Here is a 21,127-nt window from a genome sequence, read left to right on the forward strand (position 1 = left end):
TGTCGTGCTTATCGACCAGCATCACTCCTATCCAAGGGAAAGGAATGAGGTCCACTACTCTGCTGTCATTATGTGCTCTTCTATTTCACGGTCTCCTGCTCAAGAATTCTCTACCAAATCTATTTTCAAAACATGTTTACTTGTCTTCCTCCTTGTCCTCTCTTACTTCCTTTTCTTACCTGTTCATAAGCATCAAGTAAACATTTGACTCTGTGCAAAACAAAGATTATTAAGAAAGGTGATATGTTCCCAACAAATGACACATTAAATCATAAATCTATGTTCATAAAGTGAACAGATTCTTCAGAAAATCCCAAAAAATGATTACAGAATCTGTGTATAACCCTTGCAGCTCTCACTGTCAACTTAGGCTAAGAAGGAGATAATATACATGTAAATTGAAGTGCCATGACAATTACGGTGCCCTTGATGTCCAAAAAGAGCATTAGACAAAAATTAAATTCTGCCAAAAAAAGAACACAAAAAACAGGACCATTTTGGAATAATTGGTTCTGGAAAAAAAAACAATCAAAGATAGAGTTGCTAAACTATAAATAAAGTTTATCGTCCATCTATTGATATCTTTGTTGACTTAATGAATGCAGATTAATTTTCCACATGATTATCATACAAATCATCAGCATGTGGCACAACAACAAACTCATTAGGGAGACTCATGGACAGACAAAAAAAAAAAAACAGCTACAAGAAACTAAGTGTGACGTATGGGAGTGAATGTTGGAACAACTTCTTACCTGTAACTTCAATGCATTGATCTGAAGGCAGCAATGTTAAAAAGAACACACAAACACAATATGGGCAAATGGAGGACAGATAAATGGAAACTAGTACTGAATCCTTGATAGAACTACTAACATGGAAGTTAATTTGTGATTTGACTTATTTTCAAATAGTATGCACACAACATAAATCAATCAACCAGAATAATGGAATATAATATGTGATAATGGGGCCAGTTCTGACTCTAAAGCCTGTTAAATGCCATTTTGATGGTGAACAGAATGGGTACACTGCATAGTCTGTGTCTATGTGGCCCCATACATAGCAATCAACAATCACTTTTTTTTCTATTAAGGTTAGGCAAAGATGTCCAATCAGTCTATCAGTCTCCAGTTCTCTAAGGTTTTAGTTAAAAAGCAAGATACGCCAAATACCCTCAACAGAAGAAGTGGTTACCACTGATTATATTTAACAGTGAAGCAACAAGAAAATAGTTTTGGAAGCTGATGTGTTGGAATTTTACACTGAAAGATTGAGAAGTCTTTCACACAAACACATTTGTCAGAGCATCATCAAAAAATCTTTTGGCAAGAGCTTTTTCGCCAACTCCTACAAAAAGTAGGCAGAGGAAGGACAACTGATAAATCAATTGTAAGATCGTGGGCACCCAAAGCTCACTGATGTGAAGGAGAGGTTGCTGGAAACATTCATTCTAACCTGTAGTATAACCAGTGCATTCTCCATAGAGAGGTCATCTGATGGCAGCCCTTGACTCTTCCAGATAAGCTGTTCACTTTCCGAGCACAAGAACGAACGCAAGTCAAACTCTGATAAAAACAAAAAAGAAAACACAGACGCAGATGTATATTTCTGGATGATATTGAAAAAGAGAACACATAATTGCCCTGTCAGATTGCAATGTGGCTTCAAATCCTGAAATAAAATTGAACCTTAAGTCTGATGTGCTTGACACACAGGGGATGACAAACAATAGCGACAGGCAAAATTCATCGCCACCCAGAGTAAACCCAACACACGGGATGCGACAAACAGCAGTGACAGCAGCAGTGTCATTGCTCTCTGGTGTTGCTTGTCTCTAAAAAATTTGATTGGTTATGACATTGGAGGGAATTTTGACATTTTCAAAGCAGTCAAGGTACCAAGGATGAACAGTCAGAAGATTTTGCTCAGATCATTAGAAATCTTGCTGTTGACTCTACTGAACAAAAGAAAAAGACAAACCTTGGTTCATCCTATTTTACAAACTAGGAAACAGCATGGTGAATATCATCTTTTGATGGTGGATCTCAAGGCTGATCCAGATAAATCCAGGATCTATGTTTGGACAAATTCACCCTGGTGCCATGTGGTTGCCTTTTATTTACATCTCTATAATCTTTGCGTGAAGTATCATAAAAGGAAAATCAGACACAGCTAAAATGATCTGCTCCTCCATGTTGAAAGTATTTGCAGTCTGTATTGCCTAGCCTGCTCTAAGTTCACTGGTCAGTCAAGGAAACCCTCGCTGACTGGTTGTAGTGTCATGCGATAGCAACAAAAGTTGAACATTTTTCAACTTTCTTGTGTTGCATCACAAGCCCCTATGTGCAAGTCTATATGAACAAGCGCAGCATTTCACATGCACAAGTGTCGCCTGACGCTTGGCTGGACGAGGTCAGCAATTTTTGCCTCATCACGCAAGTTCCATAGGAAATGAACAAAGAAGGAGCGACGTCGCCTTCCGTGGGTCGAGCCCATTTGTCTCTACCTAATCATGACAACCAGTTTATGACTTATGGTGGAAGAGGTGCATGTAGTCTAAACATTTATACATTTCTTTCGCAGGAGGAATACTACAATGTGAAGAGCAGATGTATTATAGTGATTAAATGCTGGTGAATAAGAATTAAAATATAAGATGTCTCATAAAAACAGGACTATTAAATACTGCGATGCTTGGGTTATACTGTGTCAGTTTTTAGAGGAGGATGAGTTGGATTATTCAAGTCAAATAATGACATTTTTTTTGTTAAACATTATCATAACTGCAAATGTACTAGTTATTCAGTAAAACTGTGAGCAAGATATGTTAACACCATAATTTCACAGTTATCTAAAGTGGACTCATTATTAATAAGCATGTAGCTTACAAGTTTAAGTACCATATGTAACAACACAGTGCATTAGGTCGTGTGTGGGCGCTGGTCTTTGTGCAGGTTGTTACATACAAAAGTCTGCATATGTTGGTGCCAGTGTGTTAAAAGATGATACTATTGGTTTACTCTGTAGTACTGATTGATCCATCCATGTCTCCAGACAGTGTTTTCTACGGTCTTCAGATGCAGCAGACAGATAGGTGATGAAGGCTGCAGCAAGCAGGGCCCTGATAGGGAGCGTGTCTAACTCGTTCTTTATCTCAGACATCTGAAAAGAAGCAGACAAGAGAGAGGAGACTGAGGGGTAGACAGACATGTAAGTGAATAACGTATGTAAAAAAAAAAAAATAAATAAAAAAAAATTACACAAGGGTGCAGTGGGGATTTGGAAGGAATCAGAGGTTAGAACATAAAGAAAGGCAAAGATTAAAGAGGAGGAGCAAAACAAGGAAATTAAGTCACAGTAACACACTTGCATGAGCTGATAGTATTGGCATCACTGCAGGGCTGATCAGAATTCCTTTGAAGCACCTCAGTAGCATGTCAGAGGATAAAAACTGTGCATAGGGTTAGGGTTAGTTATGCTAAGCCTTGGAGCCCTTGCATGTCCACATCTCCTAAGTTGCAGGTTTACAGGACCTTGTAATCTCTTGTCTGTTGTATTAATCCTGTGACGCCCCCAATCACCTTCTATACTTGAACTGAAAACATCTGTTTCTGCAGCACTTACCTTGTAGTTGTGCATACTTCTCTTTGTACAGTTCTCATTTCCTTTGAGGAAGTTAAATAGCTTAAAGGCATTAACATTCAACAATCCACAGCTATGATGGAGTATGCAAAAGAGTTCTGGTGTGCACTGGTGTATGTGTGTGTATGGAAATACGTGAATAGAGAGTAAAGTGGCTTTCCGATGCAGGCCTTAAGCAAGGCCATGAGAGTTAGTGAGTGAGTGAGTGGGTGTGTGTGTGTGTCTGAGTGAGTGTGTCAGCATGAGATTGAGTGTTTTAATTAAGGCGCAGACAGATGCTGTAGAGAGGAGTAAAAACAGCCAGAGGGGACTCAAGGCTGCAGGATCCACACACTTACACACACACACACACACACAAACACTGACACCTACATCTCCTGTTGCTCCTACATGGTAAATGAGCCCCCTTTGGAGTGCATTTGTAAACTCTCCCACACAGATAGACATATCAAGACATCCATACATCAAACTACCTGAGCATTCCAACGTGTGTGTTCTCCATCCAGTTGTGATATGAGCTGCTGGGCTGCAGTGATCGTATCCTGAGCTTTCGTGACCTCAGACTCTAACTTAGCAGCCTCTGCTGTATGGCACTGAAACCTGAGGTGAAAATAAGTAAAGGGGGCAGATCAGTACTTAGAAAGCAGTTTTATGTGGGATCATCTTAAAATTTCTAACACTGTCACCACTGTTTCTTTCTTTTTCTTTTTTTTAAATCAACAGCAAATTACATATACTGCAAACATGTAGCTTCCTCTGAGAAACTGAAAATAGAACACAAATATGTGTATCTTACAGAGATCGTGACAGTAAAACAAGCCCAGAAGGAGAGGTTCTGAGAGGAAGAAGGATGTCCTTCAATTATGAGATGATGTGAAAATGAAAGAATGAGAAAAGGTGGCGGTTGCAAAGAAAACGAAGATCATGCAACGAAAAGTTCACTTCTAATCTCTGATCTAATGAGTAATAAAATTGGCATTTATTTGAGTCATATGGACTATGGCATAACTCTGTTTACAGGAAATCATACTACATAACATCAGAAAAATCGAGATAGATGTCAGTACCTGCACCCCAAAGAAAAGCATCCCACCTGATTCTAAACAGGCAAGTGCAGCCAATTTAAAAGGGTGAGAGTCATGTAACCTTCAGATTGTATTGATTTACAGTTGTATATCAATCACTGCATACAGGTCTGTAGAGTGAAAGAGGTGAATCAGCAAAGAAGAACTGGATTGAGAGGGGAAAAATGGAAAGTTTAATGAAAACTTGCCTTTGTTTAAACTGACATATAGTACAGCACACGAGCTGACAAGTGTCAGTTTGTGTGCTATTGTGCCTGTACAGTTGTGTCAGTAGCATTCCAAAACATGTATTAATTTGCTAAATTAATTTGTTTTTATTTTTTCTCTTTTAGTCAGGTTGATTTGATGATTATCATGGAGGTGAATAGTTAGAATTATGAGTAAGCAGTCTATCAAATCACAAAGGCTAGAACCAGGAAGGTAAGAAATAAATAATGCAAAAAAAAATGTTTTCTTAGGCAAAATAACAAGAAAAAATAGAGGGATTTTAGGGTAATGTAATGGATAAAAACATACTTCTCTTTCAGCTTGTTGACTTTGGCTCCAACATTGTTGAGCTGATCCTCCAGTTTGTTCTTCCTACTCTCTGTCTTTCTAAGGTTTCTGTGCAAACACAAATAAAAACAACTGTGGAAAGCATTTTATGTGTCAATGACAGTGTGTGTTATTGAATGTATACTGTATGTGAGCAGAAGATGTTTGTTACAGCATAAGAACAGACTTACTTCATGTAAATTATTTACTTAAAAACAAAACAAAAAAATACAGAACAGCAGTTGGTTTATTTGACTAGTTTATAGCCAGGTGTACATATCGTTAAAATGATTTTAGGTGTTTTCTCAGTGTGTATTTCTGTGTTTTCCTACTCCAGTAGTCCAGCTTGCTCCCTCTCCAGAGGCTCTATTCTCTCTAGGACGAAGGAGTACTGGACATTGGCTTTGACCCAGGCAGCCAGAGGAGCAGCTGCAGCACTGGCACGCTTTGCACTCTGTCAATACCAGCATCAAATGTCAGAAACAAGTCAGATATAGCAGTTCAAACACTCACAAAAAAATAAATAAATAACATTAAAAGGCTCATACAATCCAGCAACAACACTGAATTCTCATTCTGCTGCAATAACGGCTGGCTGACCTTAGGGTCGAAGGAGGCCTTGTTCCTGTTGAGCAGCTCTTCTACACTCTGGCGTATCTCAGGAGTGATGTTCCTTGCTTCAAATGTGGCTATGTCCTCCCTGACACCACGCTTAGCCAGAAAGCTGCAGAGGAGAGCAGTAAAGTAAGAGATTAGCAGAAGGGAGCATTTGATGTCATAAGGTTTAAAAAACAAAATATACTAAAAAAGTGTAATAATGTGGAATGACAAAGAAGTGATCATCAATTAGGTTTAACTAAACATCTAACTATCCTGTCACACATTGTTTTCTTCCCTACATCACCCTCACCTCTTCATGCTGACCCAGGTGGTGTCAAAGATGCCCATCAGTCTCAGGACCCCTTCCAGGATGTCTCTAATGACATCAGGGGGCATGCGGAGGGAGCGGATCTCAGAGAGAGCTTCAGGCTTGATGTTTCCAACTGCACGCTTTGCTTCATCTACCAAAGGCTGAGGGGGGTTAGGGGAAGGGGAGCAAGGGATGCAAAGACAAGTTGGGTACAAGTACAGAAAGGATCAGAAACATGGAAAAGATTTGTCTAGTTACCAAAAGTCTGTTCTAGTTGCTAACGGAGCAACTTACCTGTACTTCCTTCAACTCATCTTCTATTTTGGCTTTTCTCTCTTCAATCTTAGACACTTCTTGAGCCATCTTCTCTTTTATTTTTTCCATTTCTGTCTTCTGGTCACTGGCATTCTGAATGAAAATAAAGAAAAATAATCTGATCTTTGTTACACTAAATTAAAAACATACTCTTAATATATCTATATACTTGATTATTAAATTTGTGATCTAGTAGAAAGATCTAACTCTCAAAATTCAAACACAGACTGTTAAAAAGGTAATAAATCAATACTAAATATCAAAATGAAATTCTGAGATAGTACAGGCATACATCTGTAGTTCTCTAAGTAGAGATCAAAGATTCAATATAGATCTATCCAGAGACACAGTCATTGAGGGTGAAAAAGGGAAAAAAAATTATATTTGTCAGCATAATATTCCCATACTTCCTTTCTCTGACCTTTCTGTCCCTGAAATCCATCCATATTACTGTATCACATACTCATCTAAAGTTAATCTTGTTATTGGCATTCTCTACATCCTTCCAGCTCTTCCATAGTTAAGAGTCGACTACATAGCATATACACCATACTTATTCCTCTATAAATCTTTCTCATTCCCCTGTACTGAGCCATATGCAGAATGTTTCTGTCCTCATGAAGCCTCAGTCAGTGCTTCATCTAGTTTCTTTCTTTACTCATTGTCTCCTCCCTGCTGTCTCTATCTCCACAGGAGACGTAGCTGCTACAGACCAAAGGGGTGAGTCGAGTTGTTAATTATCACTCTCCAAGCAGTCTCATCTAACAGTTTGTTCTTTTACTTTTTCTTCTCTTCTTTCTTCCTCCTTGCCTCCCTCTAATTCAAAATGCGCATTCCCCACAGAGTGACAGAAGAATATCACAACTAATCACTAGAGTTCAGCTTCCTTTTATCCATGTATCTGTCCGCGAGACAGAACTAGCGAGATGAAATGGAAATGTTGGTATCAGGGTATAGAAAGCACTGGATGCAAAGTAACAAAAACAAACCAATATGCAAACATGCTCATAAAATAAATAAATAGTGTCTTCACAGCAGGGAGGACACAGCAAGGGGAAATGCTGAAGAGGATTCTTGTATTATAAAATGTAAATGAGAAGAGAAGAGACAGGGAAAGAGCTGAAGAACAGAGAGGAAATACAACAGAAGAAAACAGAAAAGACAAGCATGCATAAAAAAAAAGATGCACGCACACACCTGCATGGAGATGGTGATTTCCTGCAGGGCAGCATCTGCCTCCTGCTGTTTAGTCTTCAGTAGTGCACTCTGCTCTGCAGCCCGCCTCTTCAAATCATCAACCAGTGCTTTAGCTTCATTTAGCTTAGACACACCTGCCTGCAGACACAAGTTATCGTAACATATTAATCTTAATGTGAGGTGTATTATGCATCTAATGCTCCATATGTTGGGTGATAATTTGGGTGTTACGCTATTTCGTCCAATATTACTACTTCTTGATGAATCTGCACCACGTATGAGGTACATTTTACCTGTAGATGCTGTTGCCTTGTTGTAAGCTGGCTTTGCTTCCGGCTGTATAAGGTTGTGTATACATGCAGAAAGGCCATGTACTGACTTGGTGTTGCACCATGTTCTCTACATGACTCATGGACCATTAGGAACAAATGGGACAAGTCTCCTTGCTCAGAACCTGCTCAGAACCAATAAAAGGATAGGATAAAAAATATTTTGTTAACATTAACTAATATGAAGATATAAAGTCCATCTGACATTAAATACATACCAAAAGATAGTTAGGAACGTGGCTGATAAAGTTTCGAGCTACTGTATGGTTATCATAAAGTAAACAAGTAGCATAAGCAACTTTAAACACTGACTCAGATAAATTTGTATAACACTGTAGAGGTGTCAGTATCTCACAAACACAAATTTGATTTACAATTTTTAAAGTGTACTGGATAAACATAAATAATAACCATCAGATATAAGTTATAATTAAAAAGCCACTATTTTAAATGTTATTAAATGTATACGTGGACTGATAAGCAGTGTTAGTTTGCAAGTAAAACAACAAAGAAGAAGTATAAGTCAAATTAGTGAAGGTCAAAGTAAAGGTCATCTATAAATCTGAATAGAATTAATTCCAATATGCATGTGCTTTTACCTGTGCTTTTCCTATTTGATACCTTTCTTCTTTCGCTCTCCTCTCCTCCTTCTGTTTTTGCTAACAGGAGCTCAGGAATCTGTCAGGATACACACACAGATTTACAATGTGTCTCAAAAGGTAGGAAATCAGTCTTGGTAGCAAACCATACTGACATACTGACCTGGTGTTCCCAGACAAGAATAAAGCAGGACTTTGTGTTAATCCAAAACAGAGCAGATTTAATCTTTTCAAAAGAGCCAGCTACATAAGCCTTTTCAATATTTCTGGCCTCATATACAGCAAAACATTTTAACTTTAGTAACAATGGCTGTATTAACATCCATTTTTCTATCATACAAGTCGTATTCATTGCTTTGGATTAACCTTTTTCATGCTGCTCTCAGACCATCCTTCCATCCACTGGACAGAACACTTGCGGTAAAAAGCCGGGTTGCTCTCACAGTTGATGGTGAAGTTAGAATTAGAGCAGTCCATGATCAGGATGATGTGAAGGTTCTGCTGGATTCCTAAATAAAATGTGGAAAACAAAGACTGTAAATTAAAAAAATACAAAAATCCCTAACATGTCAAATAAAACAGACTGTGTGTGAGACGATGTGGAGACAAAAACAGACAGAAAACAATCAATAACTAGAAGCACTCAGAGAGCGCAGATCTCTGCCAAGCCATTTTTTTTGTGCCAATAATTGTGGGCATTATTTATGAGTTAGAAGCTCTAATGGCAAAATGACCCCTATCTCCCCATAGTAAAGGATCCTGTAAAAAAATTCCTGGATTCAGGCGGAGATCAAGATCACTCCCAAAATCTAATCACTTGCTCTTTATTTCATTTCTGAGATTTCCTGAATTTAAGAAATTTAAGACAAAAATCATCCATAACTTTTTGAGTTATGTTGCTAACAGACAGACGAACCAACACAGCCAAATACATGAGCTCCACCTTGGCGGAGGTAACAAACCAACATTTACAGTCGGGGGGGGCCGAACTGTTGATAACTATACTTTACTCACTGAAGGAAAAGTAGTTGTAGAGTGGTCCTGTAAATCCATCCTGGGAAGCAGCATCTTTGAGGGGCAAAAGCAGAGGCTCAAGTTCCTCTGGGGTGTACAGACCTGGAACTTCACCTGAAACACAAAATGTGCTGTCATCTCTCAGACGCAACTAAATACTCAATGTAATGCTGTATGGCTCACTGAATGCATGTTAGTGCTCTTCCAGGTAATAGTGCTGAAAATAATCTGTATAAAACATTTACTTTGACATTTTTAGATTTCTGCTGTTGCATTCATTGTCAAACAGTCATTACTAACCTGAATTTATTCACCTTAACCTGGTTTCTAACTATTTTCATCTTAAAACGAAAACCAAAGGTTTTAAAGCTGAATCATGCAAGTCTGATCTTTTCTCATGAAACTAATAGCACACAATTTTAGACTAGTGATTATAAAAGGCAAAGTACAACTACAACATTATAATTTCCCTTTCAGGATTAAAAAAAGTATAGTTCAATACACACCTGATGACAGCAGGCTGTTCACCATCTCCAAAAAAGCAGGGTGGACAAACTGATAATCCTCCAACAGTAAAACTACCTGTTGACCATCCAGACCGGCCATTTGCATCACCTAGGCATACAGCACATGTATATCAGCATAAATTTGATATATAACATCTATATTTGAAATATTTCAAGCATACTGGCAACATACTTCCATTAGCAATCACTTAATGTTCATGCCTAGAACAGCTGGTGTTCTACAAACAAATTCAACTGGAAAAAAACACTTAATAGAGTTTAGGTGGGAATGCAATTAAACAGCTTGGAAGCATAATGTGATTATCTCTGAGTACTCTACAAAAAGCAGTTAACTAGGAGTAATGCCAACCATTTTAACTGAAAAAGCCTATCTTACCATCTTGAGATCATTGCTGAAATTCTTGAGGCTATAACCACGGGAGATTTTGGGCGTGAACAACGTGTATCCATGCATGTGTGACACCAGGCATGTGGCTGTGTGCCGACCCACTCCACTCCGACCAGCCAGAAGCAGAGAGCCACCAGGCCGGCTCAGAACCCGATCCACCCTGGACACAAAGTCACACACTTCCCAGAACAGGATAAGGTCCAGCTCTTTGTTATCACGGCTGTACAGAACTACTCCCTGGCAGGAAAAATTAAAGGGGAAATACAGGTGAGGGGGAAACAAACACATCCATATCCTAGCAACAACCTTATAAAAATCCTTTAATTAACATGGTGAAGTTGTAAAACCACAATGTTTAAAATTCACAATGAATCCTCCTGAAAGGTTTAACTGGTAAAGTATCAAAGCAACAGCTCTTTTTCTACACATTAGCCTCCTCTACAGGCTTACTAATATTTCATAGCAGCATAAAAGAAAATATACTTATTCCTCCATTCCTGTATGTTAACACATATGTATGTGTGCAAAGTTTCTTCTTTATCTAACAAAACAGACCAGACAACAGGTTCTCTCTGCATACCTTCTGTATAACTTGTTTTAAATCAGCAGAATCCAGGCGACCCAGCTGTTTACCATGCGGAGGCAGAGGCTGGCCTGGAGCCACCACAGCCCCTTCAGAGGCTCCCCAGGTCACAAAGAAACCATCTTCAGACAAGAGAAATACCACAGGCTATTAGTAGTACAAACCAAATTTGGGTTATTGCCATATAGTCCAGGATGTGAATTTCATCCTTCCAGCTCTAACCACATTTCATATCCAGTTCTTAACATCTCAAACCTATGGAAGCCCATTTCCGTCACTCTGATGAAAAAAAAAAACATAGTATCTCATAATTATGACTTAAGTATCTCATAATAATGAGATACTATCTCATTATTATGAGATAGTATTTCATTATTATGAGATACTATCTCATAATTATGACTTAGTATCTCATAATTATAAGATACTATCTCATTATTATGAGATACTATCTCATTATTATGAGATACTATCTCATAATAATGAGATAGTTAAGTCATAATTATGAGATACTATCTCATTATTATGAGATACTATCTCATAATAATGAGATAGTTAAGTCATAATTATGAGATAGTATCTCATTATTATGAGATACTATCTCATAATAATGAGATAGTTAAGTCATAATTATGAGATAGTATCTCATTATTATGAGATACTATCTCATAATAATGAGATAGTTAAGTCATAATTGTTACAACCAGCCTTACGGTTAACAAAACAACGCCGAACAACCAAGAAAACCAATTATAATTATTTATTAAACCAAAACTTAAGACAAAATAATATAATCATGAAGTGTGATTGTCTGCAATATCAGTAATGTCAGGGCGTGCTTGGTTGTGTGTACAAATATAATGAGTGCAGTGTTGTATGATGTAGAACTAAACCAAACACAATAACGAGGTGCAACGGCGCAGGTCCGGCCTGGGAGCAGAGCAAAGAAAGAAGCTACCAGGCCGATTGTAGGCGGGTCTTATATAGCTACGCCCCGCCGAATACTCCAGCTGCACCTGCACACAAACATAATTAACAAAGCCACAAAAGAAGAAGGGGTCGTAACATAATCATGAGATAGCATCTCTGTAGCAAACCACTTTTGCTTTGCTAATTTTTTGGCCACAAGGTGGCAGCCTGCATGGTTAAAAAGGTTGAAGTTTAAGAAAGTTAATTAAGCTATTTTTTTATCGCATCTTTTGGACTGAGGTATAAAATACAGTTCATGATTTGGGTTTATCATAAGAAAATGTAATTCATGTGTTCTATATACAGATCGCTTAGTTGAAGCTTATGATTATAATCAGCTTTATTTTGAAGATCGCTTACTACTTCCGGTCGGCACTGTGCCTTCCGGTAACAACTTCCGGTAATAACGGCGGGTAGAAAACTCGAAGGAGACACGGAACAAGCTAACAGTACACGGAGAAAAGGAAAACGGTTAAAGTGTAACGGTGAATTACTTATTATGAGATACTATCTCATAATAATGAGATAGTATCTCATTATTATGAGATACTTAAGTCATAATTATGAGATACTATGTTTTTTTTCTTTCATCAGAGTGACGGAAATGGGCTTCCATACAAACCAGCTAAAAGCAGAAGTAAATTCAAGTGTTTTCACCTGTGGATGGCACTACATTCTCAATCAGTAGATAACAAATATTACCAAGCACACAGTTTGTTTACAGGCCATGTGATTTCAGGCAGTCAAACCAACTGGAAAAGAAAGAAGTTATTAATGTCTTGCTGATTTAAAGTACATAAACAGACCATTAGCAGAGAAATTGTCAAGCGCAATGTCATATCCAGAGCCGTCAAAGAAGCTCTTATGTACTCAAATACTGTTTTCTCTCAGGCATGAGTGGCAGTCTGTAAACTTTGGCATAAACTGCTTTGAGTAACCCAGTATAATGGAATCTTTCCTGCTGATAATGTCAGGCTGATGAATTAGCAGTAAATGAAAGGCTATGTCTTACCAGTCATGTTGTCCAGAGCATCAGAGCCCCAGTCTCCCCGTATGATGGAGGAGAGGATGTTATCAAAGGTGTGAAGGTCTTTAGAGGAAACCAGTCGGTCTCTGAACAGCCTCCTGGCTTCGTATGCTACCACCTCCAACACGCTGTCTGTCAAATTAGATTGAGCTAAAAAAGAATACATGGAACACAAAACACATAATTGGGTCACTGCACAACTAAACAGATGCAAACATCTACACAAAAACGATGATGGGTACAGTACTGTACTAATGTCTTTAATAAACCTGCATTTTTAATATATATATATATATATATATATATATATATATATATATATATATATATATATATATATATATATATATAGCCAGGAAATAGGTGCCAAGTTTTTCATAATATAATGAGATATACCAATTTTCTTGGCATATCTCGCCTTATACCTCATGAAGAGAACTTGGCAAATTAATACAAAATTTTAAAAAGTGCCCTTTCTTGGTGGGAAATCACTATTTTATAAATGTAAACCTGTTATTTCAGTGGATGCAACTAAAGCAATGTGAGAAAATGATATGTCTTTTCTGTAGACTACTAGTAACAAAATGTCTAAAGATTCCCTTTAAAATGGTAAAAAACAATTGCTATTTCCTATACTTGTGGCTTAGCCACAAATTCACCTAAAAAGTAATTATACCACCAGAGTAATAAAGACAAGAAATCCAGTAATACATTAGATACTGTAAAACAAACCAAATAAAAACTGCTTCCTATAGGAAACTCCATTTCATTTATACAGGGGAATACACTGTTATGTTTGGTCTTGCACGCAAACTAAGAAAATGATTTAAGTAAGAATGACATTTGTGCTATCGTGTAAACAATGAAATTCTCCATTTGCACCACCATAATCACAAAAATAATATAGAGAGAAAAATGTTCACATACCAAAAAGAAGGTAGGTACCATGGGAAAGTAGGGGGTGAGAGGAAGAAAAACAGAATAAATAAAACAAAAATGATGAGCACAGGAAAAGTGAAGTTTGTCTGCTGACGTGTTTAATTAAAATAAATGATTGGACTCTCTATCACAGCAGGAACACATTGCAGAGGGAGAAAAAGACTGACAAGAGGGAGAGATGAAAGGGGCTGCAAAAGTGTGGGGATGATAAAAGAGGAAGAGAAAGACGAGTGACAGAGGAACTGAGAGAAGAAGAAGCAAAACAGACAGAATGAAGAAAAAAGGTGAAAGTTGGAAACGGTAGTGCTGAGCTGAAAGACAAGAAACCAGAAGCCATCTGGCACTGTTTTTCCTCAGGCATCAAAGCTGAGCCACTGATGCTTTATTTTACTTAGCAAAATGTTTCATACGAAGACCAAGTGAAAAAAAAGTGGTAATTAAAATTTAAAATTGTCCTTTAAAAGATCCAGGATCTGATGATGGGAGTTTTCACTTTATCAGAGAATAAAAAGGCCTACACTTCTTTGTTGCTCACTAAATTAGGGTAGATTGAAATATGCTTGCTTTGTCTGGTCTTAACAATGCAGTGCATAACCTCTGGAAGCTGCTGAGTGTTACATAAGAGCTGCAGAAACAAACAGACCAAAAGTAGAAAAAACTTTACAAAATCCTATTTTGGAGCCATCCAAGCAGCTTGTAATTCTTTCTAAATGAAGACAGTCAAAACAATGTTGCTTCTGGTCTCTTCCTTTCTTTGTTAGATGATTTTTAGGGGAAGGACATGTTTTTCATGTTAGAGAAAACTATAGAAGTTGGCCTATTCTGTGACATAAAAGTGAAAAGAAAAAGTCATTCAAAAAACAAAAGAAAAAAAAAATGGACTGTTCGAATTTGTGTCAACAGAAGTAAAATCCTTCATTTAATATAATTCTTTATTTTGTTTGTATTTAAAAGAAAAAAAGTTTCCATCAGATAGTATTTTATTACAGTTTTTGTTAGGGGATAAATAAAATAATTTTCATTCAATTTCCTCCATGTCTGCTGGCAGACACATGAATGGTAGCTGTTTTTAATCCCCCCCCCTTTACATAATGAGGCAGAAACACATACAGAAATGTAAAAAAGAGAAATGGGAAAAATAGAGGAAGAAAATGCAAGATTGGAAATAATGAGGACTTAATATGACTGAATAAAAAAAGTGTCAATAAATAAATAAAAAAAAATAAAGTGTTAGATGAAAATAAAATACACAAATCATTTTGGGTATAAGAAAATGTAAAAGTAAATAACAGAAATTAATACAGGCATAAAAAATAAAGGAGGAAAATTTTTTTAAAAATCACCAGATAAAGAAATGAACTGAACTGAAAATGACATGGAAAAGTAAATAAATGGGAATATCAACAAAAAGTTCAGTTAAAACAGTTGCAAATGACAAAAGAAATATAAATTTGTGTCATTTTCAATAGGTTTCTTAATGTAAAAACTATTTAAATTTTTTTGTTTGTAAAATGTATTGATTTGTTTATTGAGCTATTTATATATTTCTGTATTTATTTTTATTTTTGGCAGTTTTGGTCCTCCATACATCATATCTTTGCAACGCCAAAAGCGGTTTGCTGTATCAACATAAAAATAAAAAAATGAAACAACATTTTTTAAAAAGCTAAAAAATATTAGAGAGTTAAGGTTTGCTTTTAATTTTGATTACCTGCAGTGAGGTCATATCTCAGAAGGCTGAGGACCCATTCTGTGAGGATACAGGGAGTGAACAGGTAGTGGCTGTGGTCATCCACTGTAAACTTAGCTTTAACCTAAGAAAAAAAACAAATGAAAAAAAAAAAAAAAAAAGGTTAAACGGTGTTGTTATAAATACAGATATATCCAAGAACAAATGCCATCAAACTCGATACCTGTTCATAAAGTTGCACAAGAGATCCTGCCAGCTGGTGTGTTTTCCCTGTGGTGGCCCAGGTTGCCTGGCTTCCAAGACTATGGTGGAGAACTGGCTGCAGGTAAGCTGAGTAGATGTTTTGCAGCTGCTCTCTGTCTGGATAGCTAAATGCAAAGGTAACAAAGCAGAGATCAATGGAGAAAAAAATAAGGGAATCAAGTATGAAGTTTGAAGGAAAGAACAGAGTAAGCATGTAACAGTGTTCCTGTTGAGCTTTATGACACTTGCAACATACTTACTCTATGGTGCAGATGCGTACAATAGAAGTGAAGCGGGAGGTGAGTGAATGGCTGCCAACAGAACCCCCAGTTGACATGGAGGCCACTACCTGAATGTTCTCAAGGCTCACCCACTCTAGATTTTCATCATAGAATCCTTTATATGTCAACACCTGATGGAAAGGCAGAAGGTGCAAAACCTGTTACATTAAAATCACATTAAATGCACTTTTTTTGTACTGAGGTGATCAGAACAATTTTTATTTTCTTTCTTTCTTTATCCATCCATTCAACAAAATGTTAGCTTATAATAGAATTTTAACCTGTTGCAGAAAGGCAGTAAGGTTGCTGGTCCCCCATTTGTCTGGTTTGGGCAGGTTGATGTCTTTCAAGTAAAGGACAAGGTTTTCACAGTCCTTGGGTCTGAACACCCTGCCAGTGTTTGAGCTAAGCAGCAGACACGTCTGGCTGAGCTTCTGCAGGACATGGCGAGATGAGGTCTGGGCACTGCAGTGAACCACAGCAACTTGGGTAGAACGCAGCCGAGAGAAGGCGTAGCGCAGGAGCATGCTGGACAGTAAACAATACAAGCAAAATCGTCATGACATCCACAGGCACACTATCTTCTCAGCTGTGGTAATGTTTCTGGTAAATTCCTTAATGCATCAGTTTTTATGCATCTTAATATAGATGTTTGAATCACATCCAGAAAAGAAAAGTGTTCATGCTGCTTTTAACAAAACGGTCTCTTTGGATATACGGAAAATAACTGGAAAGTAGACGTGTTGTGTGTATAAGTATGCATGCTCATTCAATTTTATTTGTATGTAAAAAAAACTGCATGTGCTTTTGTCAGAGGAGTAAGCTGACAAACCCAGCGCCTCACTGGCATAGTGACCTTTTGATGAAGTGAAGCAGGATAATGGGATGAGAACAGAAAAGACAGAGCAATTCATTTGGAGTGTAAAAGGCATACTGAGTGACTGTTGTTCTTCAAACCTCTAGGGAGGGAAGCAATTACTTCTGAGGCAATGACTGTGTGTGTACACAAGCAAGCCCAAACACACACATATGCAGATATTATCCTTGTTCTGAGCTGTCAGTTCATTCATGATAAAAAGTCATGTTTAGAATAAAGTCTCTCTATCCTCAGGCTACTGAATGAACAGTCCCCTCTCTTTTTGCCCCCACTCAACGTTACACATCACATTTCATCATTACAATAACTGTGATATACATTTTGCAATGCTGCAGCTTTGGACCACATCTTACACCTTTCAGTTTACTGCACCAGCTTTTGAGGTTTTGTTTTTCGACAGGATAAGAGAGGTGAATATTGGAATTTTGCACTTTGAGTGTGCTGGATGTCTGCTGCGGATCCATCATTGTTCTTACAGCTGTGCTTGTGTGTGTGTGTGTGATTTTAGTGTTTTGCTGTGCCAATTTAACATGGTACTCTTGATATTTAGGATGACACTCTTGCACTTTTTTTCTTTAATGTAAAAATAATGTGCACAACTGTCTCTTCTGTTCATCATTTTGCACACAACGGTGTCTTGTGTATGTATGTAATTGTAATGGCTCTGTAATTACCCTTTTCCGCATCCCTCAGGCCCTACCACCATGAAGGGCTGCCTGTGCTGAGCTGTGAGCCATGGGGAGAAAGCATGCAGACCTCTCTGCATGCCTGGAGTCTCTATTACAGGCAGCATATGTGTGTGAGAGAACTGTTCCAGCATAAGACCCTCAGGACGCTGGAAGGTATAGGCTGCAAGATGGCAGTTCTCAGAATCATAGTATGTATCAAGTGGTTTTCTGGCATCTGGTGGACTTTCTCTGGCCCAGCTAAGCAACTGCAGAAGTTAAAAAAGAAAATAATAAATTATACATATATATATGCATACATATATATATATATATATATATATATATATATATATATATATATATTATCCTTGTTAGTTTGTTAGTTATAATGAAACTTTACCTCCTTAGCAAACTCTTGTCTTGTTTTGAGATTGAGATTTCCTCCCATGCCTCTCAGAAGACCAACAACAAACTGTCCTCTCTCACTCACAGCATTGAGATGTGACAGAGAATTGAACACTGTGCCCACCAGACTAGTTTCCACCACAAAATCATTCTGTTGTTCAGAGAAAGGGAAAAAATAGGCTATACAAGGTTCATGTAAGTTAAACAGGCCAAAAATGAAGGGGGAAAACAAACATCAGTATCTAAATATTATTGATCTGGATCTGCCCATTGGGCCTTGAGATTTGTCTAAAAGTATATTTTTGTTTTTAGCTTTAAAAGCTGTCATAATAATCACTGGTCTATATAATCAGGGGTAATTCAGAAAGACCTATATTTCAACATCTGTAGAACATGCTTATGCAGATTCTAGTGGATAAATCATATAAGCATCAAAGCAAAATCCTTCTGTTTGTTTAAAATTCAGCACAGTGAAACACTGATTGTTTTCGAGGCAGTGTTTTGGAGTAAGATGGAGAAAAATCACCTGTTTTAGGGCCCAGTCCAGAGCTCTTTGGAAGTAGTCTCCCAACCAGTTCTCTAGGTTACTACGACACTCCTCTGGCTGGCCCTTCAACCATGACTTTACCAACGCTCCCACATCAATATCTTCATCACTTCAGGTGTAAGAAGGAATTACAGCAGGTAAAACAATAGAATGATTTTTTTTTCCCAGCAGAATAATATTGTCTAGAATATACGTTAAATACTACTGCTTAATGTCTGACTGACCTGAGAAAAATCATACCCATGCGGGATATGGTGGCTGGTGAGGCACAGCTGAGGTCATGAGTCTCAAAAAGGAAGTTCACATTGGGTCCAAACTGGATGCGTTCTCCACTAGGCATGGTTAACAACCGATTATCATCGAGGACAGAGTTCAGACTTTCAACCCACTCTGGGTCAATGTCTCCATCGCATACAATCCAGGAGTTAACCTCTGAGTTATACAAAAATATATATGAAAGTACTGCATTAGTTGTTAAGAACACTACAAATACGCAACACAGTACTTTGGACTACTTTGTAAAATGTGGTGGGAGAAGTGGAATTTGCACTCCTCGAATGGTGTCTCCAACTTACCTTGTGGTTCTCTGACCACAGCCCTGGCACTGTGTGTGAGAACGCCGTCAGCCCATTCTCTGGTGTCCATGTCTATATGTCCCAAAAGCTGCTGTCTGGGCATGGCCTTTGGATTCATCGTGTACTGCTTGACCTATGAAAAATCAACAATATGACAACACAGAAGGCTGCACGGTGGTGTGGTGGTTAGCACCGCAGCCCCACAGCAAGAAGGTTGCCGGTTCAAGCCTTGGCTGGGCGGAGATTTGAACCTAGGGGCGGTGGCCTTTCTGTGTGGAGTTTGCATGCTCTCCCCGTGTATGTGTGGGTTCTCTCTGGGTTCTCCAGCTTCCTCCCACCGTCCAAATACATGCATGTTAGGTCATTTGGTTATTCTAAATTCCCTAGGAGTGTGTGTGTGTGTGTGAATGGTTGCTTGTCCATATCTATGTTGGCCCTGTGACAGACTGGTGACATGTTCAGGGTGTACCCTGCCTCTCACCTGCTAAAATGCTGGGATAGGCTCCAACTTACCCGCGACCCGTAATGGACTAAGCGGTTAAGATAATGAATGAATGAGAACTGAGAACTTTCAAATAACAGTTAAATGATATGGTAAACAATCATTAAATGCACCAAATACATATATATTGGGAACCTGGATCATTTTAAATATATTAATTTAAATATTAGTATATGTGAAAAACTAGGAATTCAATAACGAAATTCACAGCAGGGAGGATGATTCTTTATTTACCACTTTGCCTGTCTTGCTGAGAGCAGCCCTGAGCATGCTCCAGAGTGTAGACTTTCCTGCTCCACTTGGCCCAACTATAACAACACCCATACGCTGTCTTAGCTGTTCGTTCAGCTCCAATGCCTTCTTCAGCTAAAAGAGACCAAAAAAAAAACAAAAAACAAAACACTTATCTCATTTATTGTTGCCTATAAAACTCGATACAGTAGATTTATCCGTCAAACAGACTAAAAGCCATTTTGCAACAAGAAAATAAAAAATATTTGCATGCTAAAACAGGATATAACAATTGTCTACACACACACACACACACACACACACCTGGCTTGGTATAAGTTCAAGTTGTGCCTCCTTGTAGACTTGCTCTAATGCGTGCATTAGTATCTGGTCCTCTACGTCAGTGAAATTAATCCCAGAGAAGACATCTCTGACCAGAGCATCGAACCGAGAGCTGTCTGCAAACGTCAGCTTGGACATGGTGTTCAGTCTCAATGCTTGCACCACCAGACTACTCTCCTGGACTGAACGTAGAAAGAATTTTGTGTAAATTTTATTTAAATCCAAAACAAGAAAGAACAAATATCAAGGATTTACATGAGGATACAATAAAAATTAAAAAAAAATGTTATACTGTTAAGAATAAATTACTAAATGTATAGGAAACTTCAAAGAAACAATGCTTAACAGTAAGCTTGAAAGAGGAGAATCCACAAACATGTCACATCATTACTGCTTTCCACTTGCACATGTGCTAATTACCAAAGCCTGCCTTGATCTAAGAGTTTGCCAATACTTTTGTTCTCAACTCCAAAGACTCTGGCTTTCCCTGAAGGCACAAATGTGGTGTTTTTTTCACAGGAACACTTGGCCAGACTACACAGAGAGACTACACAAGATAACCTCAGGGACTCATCGACAGACAGGAGAAGTGTGTGGTGTATATGTGTTGGACAGATAAAGGGTGGGTAGTGAACCAGAAAGATTTGAAAGGGAGTGAGGGAGAGAGCCAAGAAAAGGCAGAGGGTAAAATGATGAGAGAGACTG

The 21,127-nt window shown here is 38.0% G+C and overlaps 1 protein-coding gene across 1 annotated transcript in view; it reads right to left on the reverse strand.

Moving 5' to 3' along the window:
• Positions 1 to 21,127, reverse strand: part of LOC121645908 (cytoplasmic dynein 2 heavy chain 1) — a 104,017-nt gene that overhangs the window by 56,788 nt on the left and 26,102 nt on the right. The window contains exons 41-68 of the mRNA XM_041994683.1: positions 20,405 to 20,604; positions 20,084 to 20,215; positions 19,348 to 19,480; positions 18,997 to 19,204; positions 18,752 to 18,881; positions 18,221 to 18,376; positions 17,827 to 18,086; positions 16,557 to 16,803; positions 16,255 to 16,406; positions 15,975 to 16,119; positions 15,773 to 15,875; positions 13,108 to 13,272; positions 11,124 to 11,248; positions 10,532 to 10,780; positions 10,135 to 10,243; positions 9,629 to 9,742; positions 8,981 to 9,123; positions 8,615 to 8,693; positions 7,980 to 8,140; positions 7,687 to 7,824; positions 6,469 to 6,582; positions 6,175 to 6,335; positions 5,865 to 5,988; positions 5,597 to 5,718; positions 5,247 to 5,333; positions 4,119 to 4,245; positions 3,024 to 3,165; positions 1,459 to 1,568 (exon numbers count right to left, since the gene is read on the reverse strand). Coding sequence (XP_041850617.1) covers positions 1,459 to 1,568; positions 3,024 to 3,165; positions 4,119 to 4,245; positions 5,247 to 5,333; positions 5,597 to 5,718; positions 5,865 to 5,988; positions 6,175 to 6,335; positions 6,469 to 6,582; positions 7,687 to 7,824; positions 7,980 to 8,140; positions 8,615 to 8,693; positions 8,981 to 9,123; positions 9,629 to 9,742; positions 10,135 to 10,243; positions 10,532 to 10,780; positions 11,124 to 11,248; positions 13,108 to 13,272; positions 15,773 to 15,875; positions 15,975 to 16,119; positions 16,255 to 16,406; positions 16,557 to 16,803; positions 17,827 to 18,086; positions 18,221 to 18,376; positions 18,752 to 18,881; positions 18,997 to 19,204; positions 19,348 to 19,480; positions 20,084 to 20,215; positions 20,405 to 20,604 — 4,136 coding nt within the window. The remainder of the gene's footprint in view (positions 1 to 1,458; positions 1,569 to 3,023; positions 3,166 to 4,118; positions 4,246 to 5,246; positions 5,334 to 5,596; positions 5,719 to 5,864; positions 5,989 to 6,174; positions 6,336 to 6,468; positions 6,583 to 7,686; positions 7,825 to 7,979; positions 8,141 to 8,614; positions 8,694 to 8,980; positions 9,124 to 9,628; positions 9,743 to 10,134; positions 10,244 to 10,531; positions 10,781 to 11,123; positions 11,249 to 13,107; positions 13,273 to 15,772; positions 15,876 to 15,974; positions 16,120 to 16,254; positions 16,407 to 16,556; positions 16,804 to 17,826; positions 18,087 to 18,220; positions 18,377 to 18,751; positions 18,882 to 18,996; positions 19,205 to 19,347; positions 19,481 to 20,083; positions 20,216 to 20,404; positions 20,605 to 21,127) is intronic.

The sequence above is a fragment of the Melanotaenia boesemani genome, chromosome 9 (genome assembly GCF_017639745.1).
Source record: "Melanotaenia boesemani isolate fMelBoe1 chromosome 9, fMelBoe1.pri, whole genome shotgun sequence".
Taxonomy (NCBI): Eukaryota; Metazoa; Chordata; class Actinopteri; order Atheriniformes; family Melanotaeniidae; genus Melanotaenia; species Melanotaenia boesemani.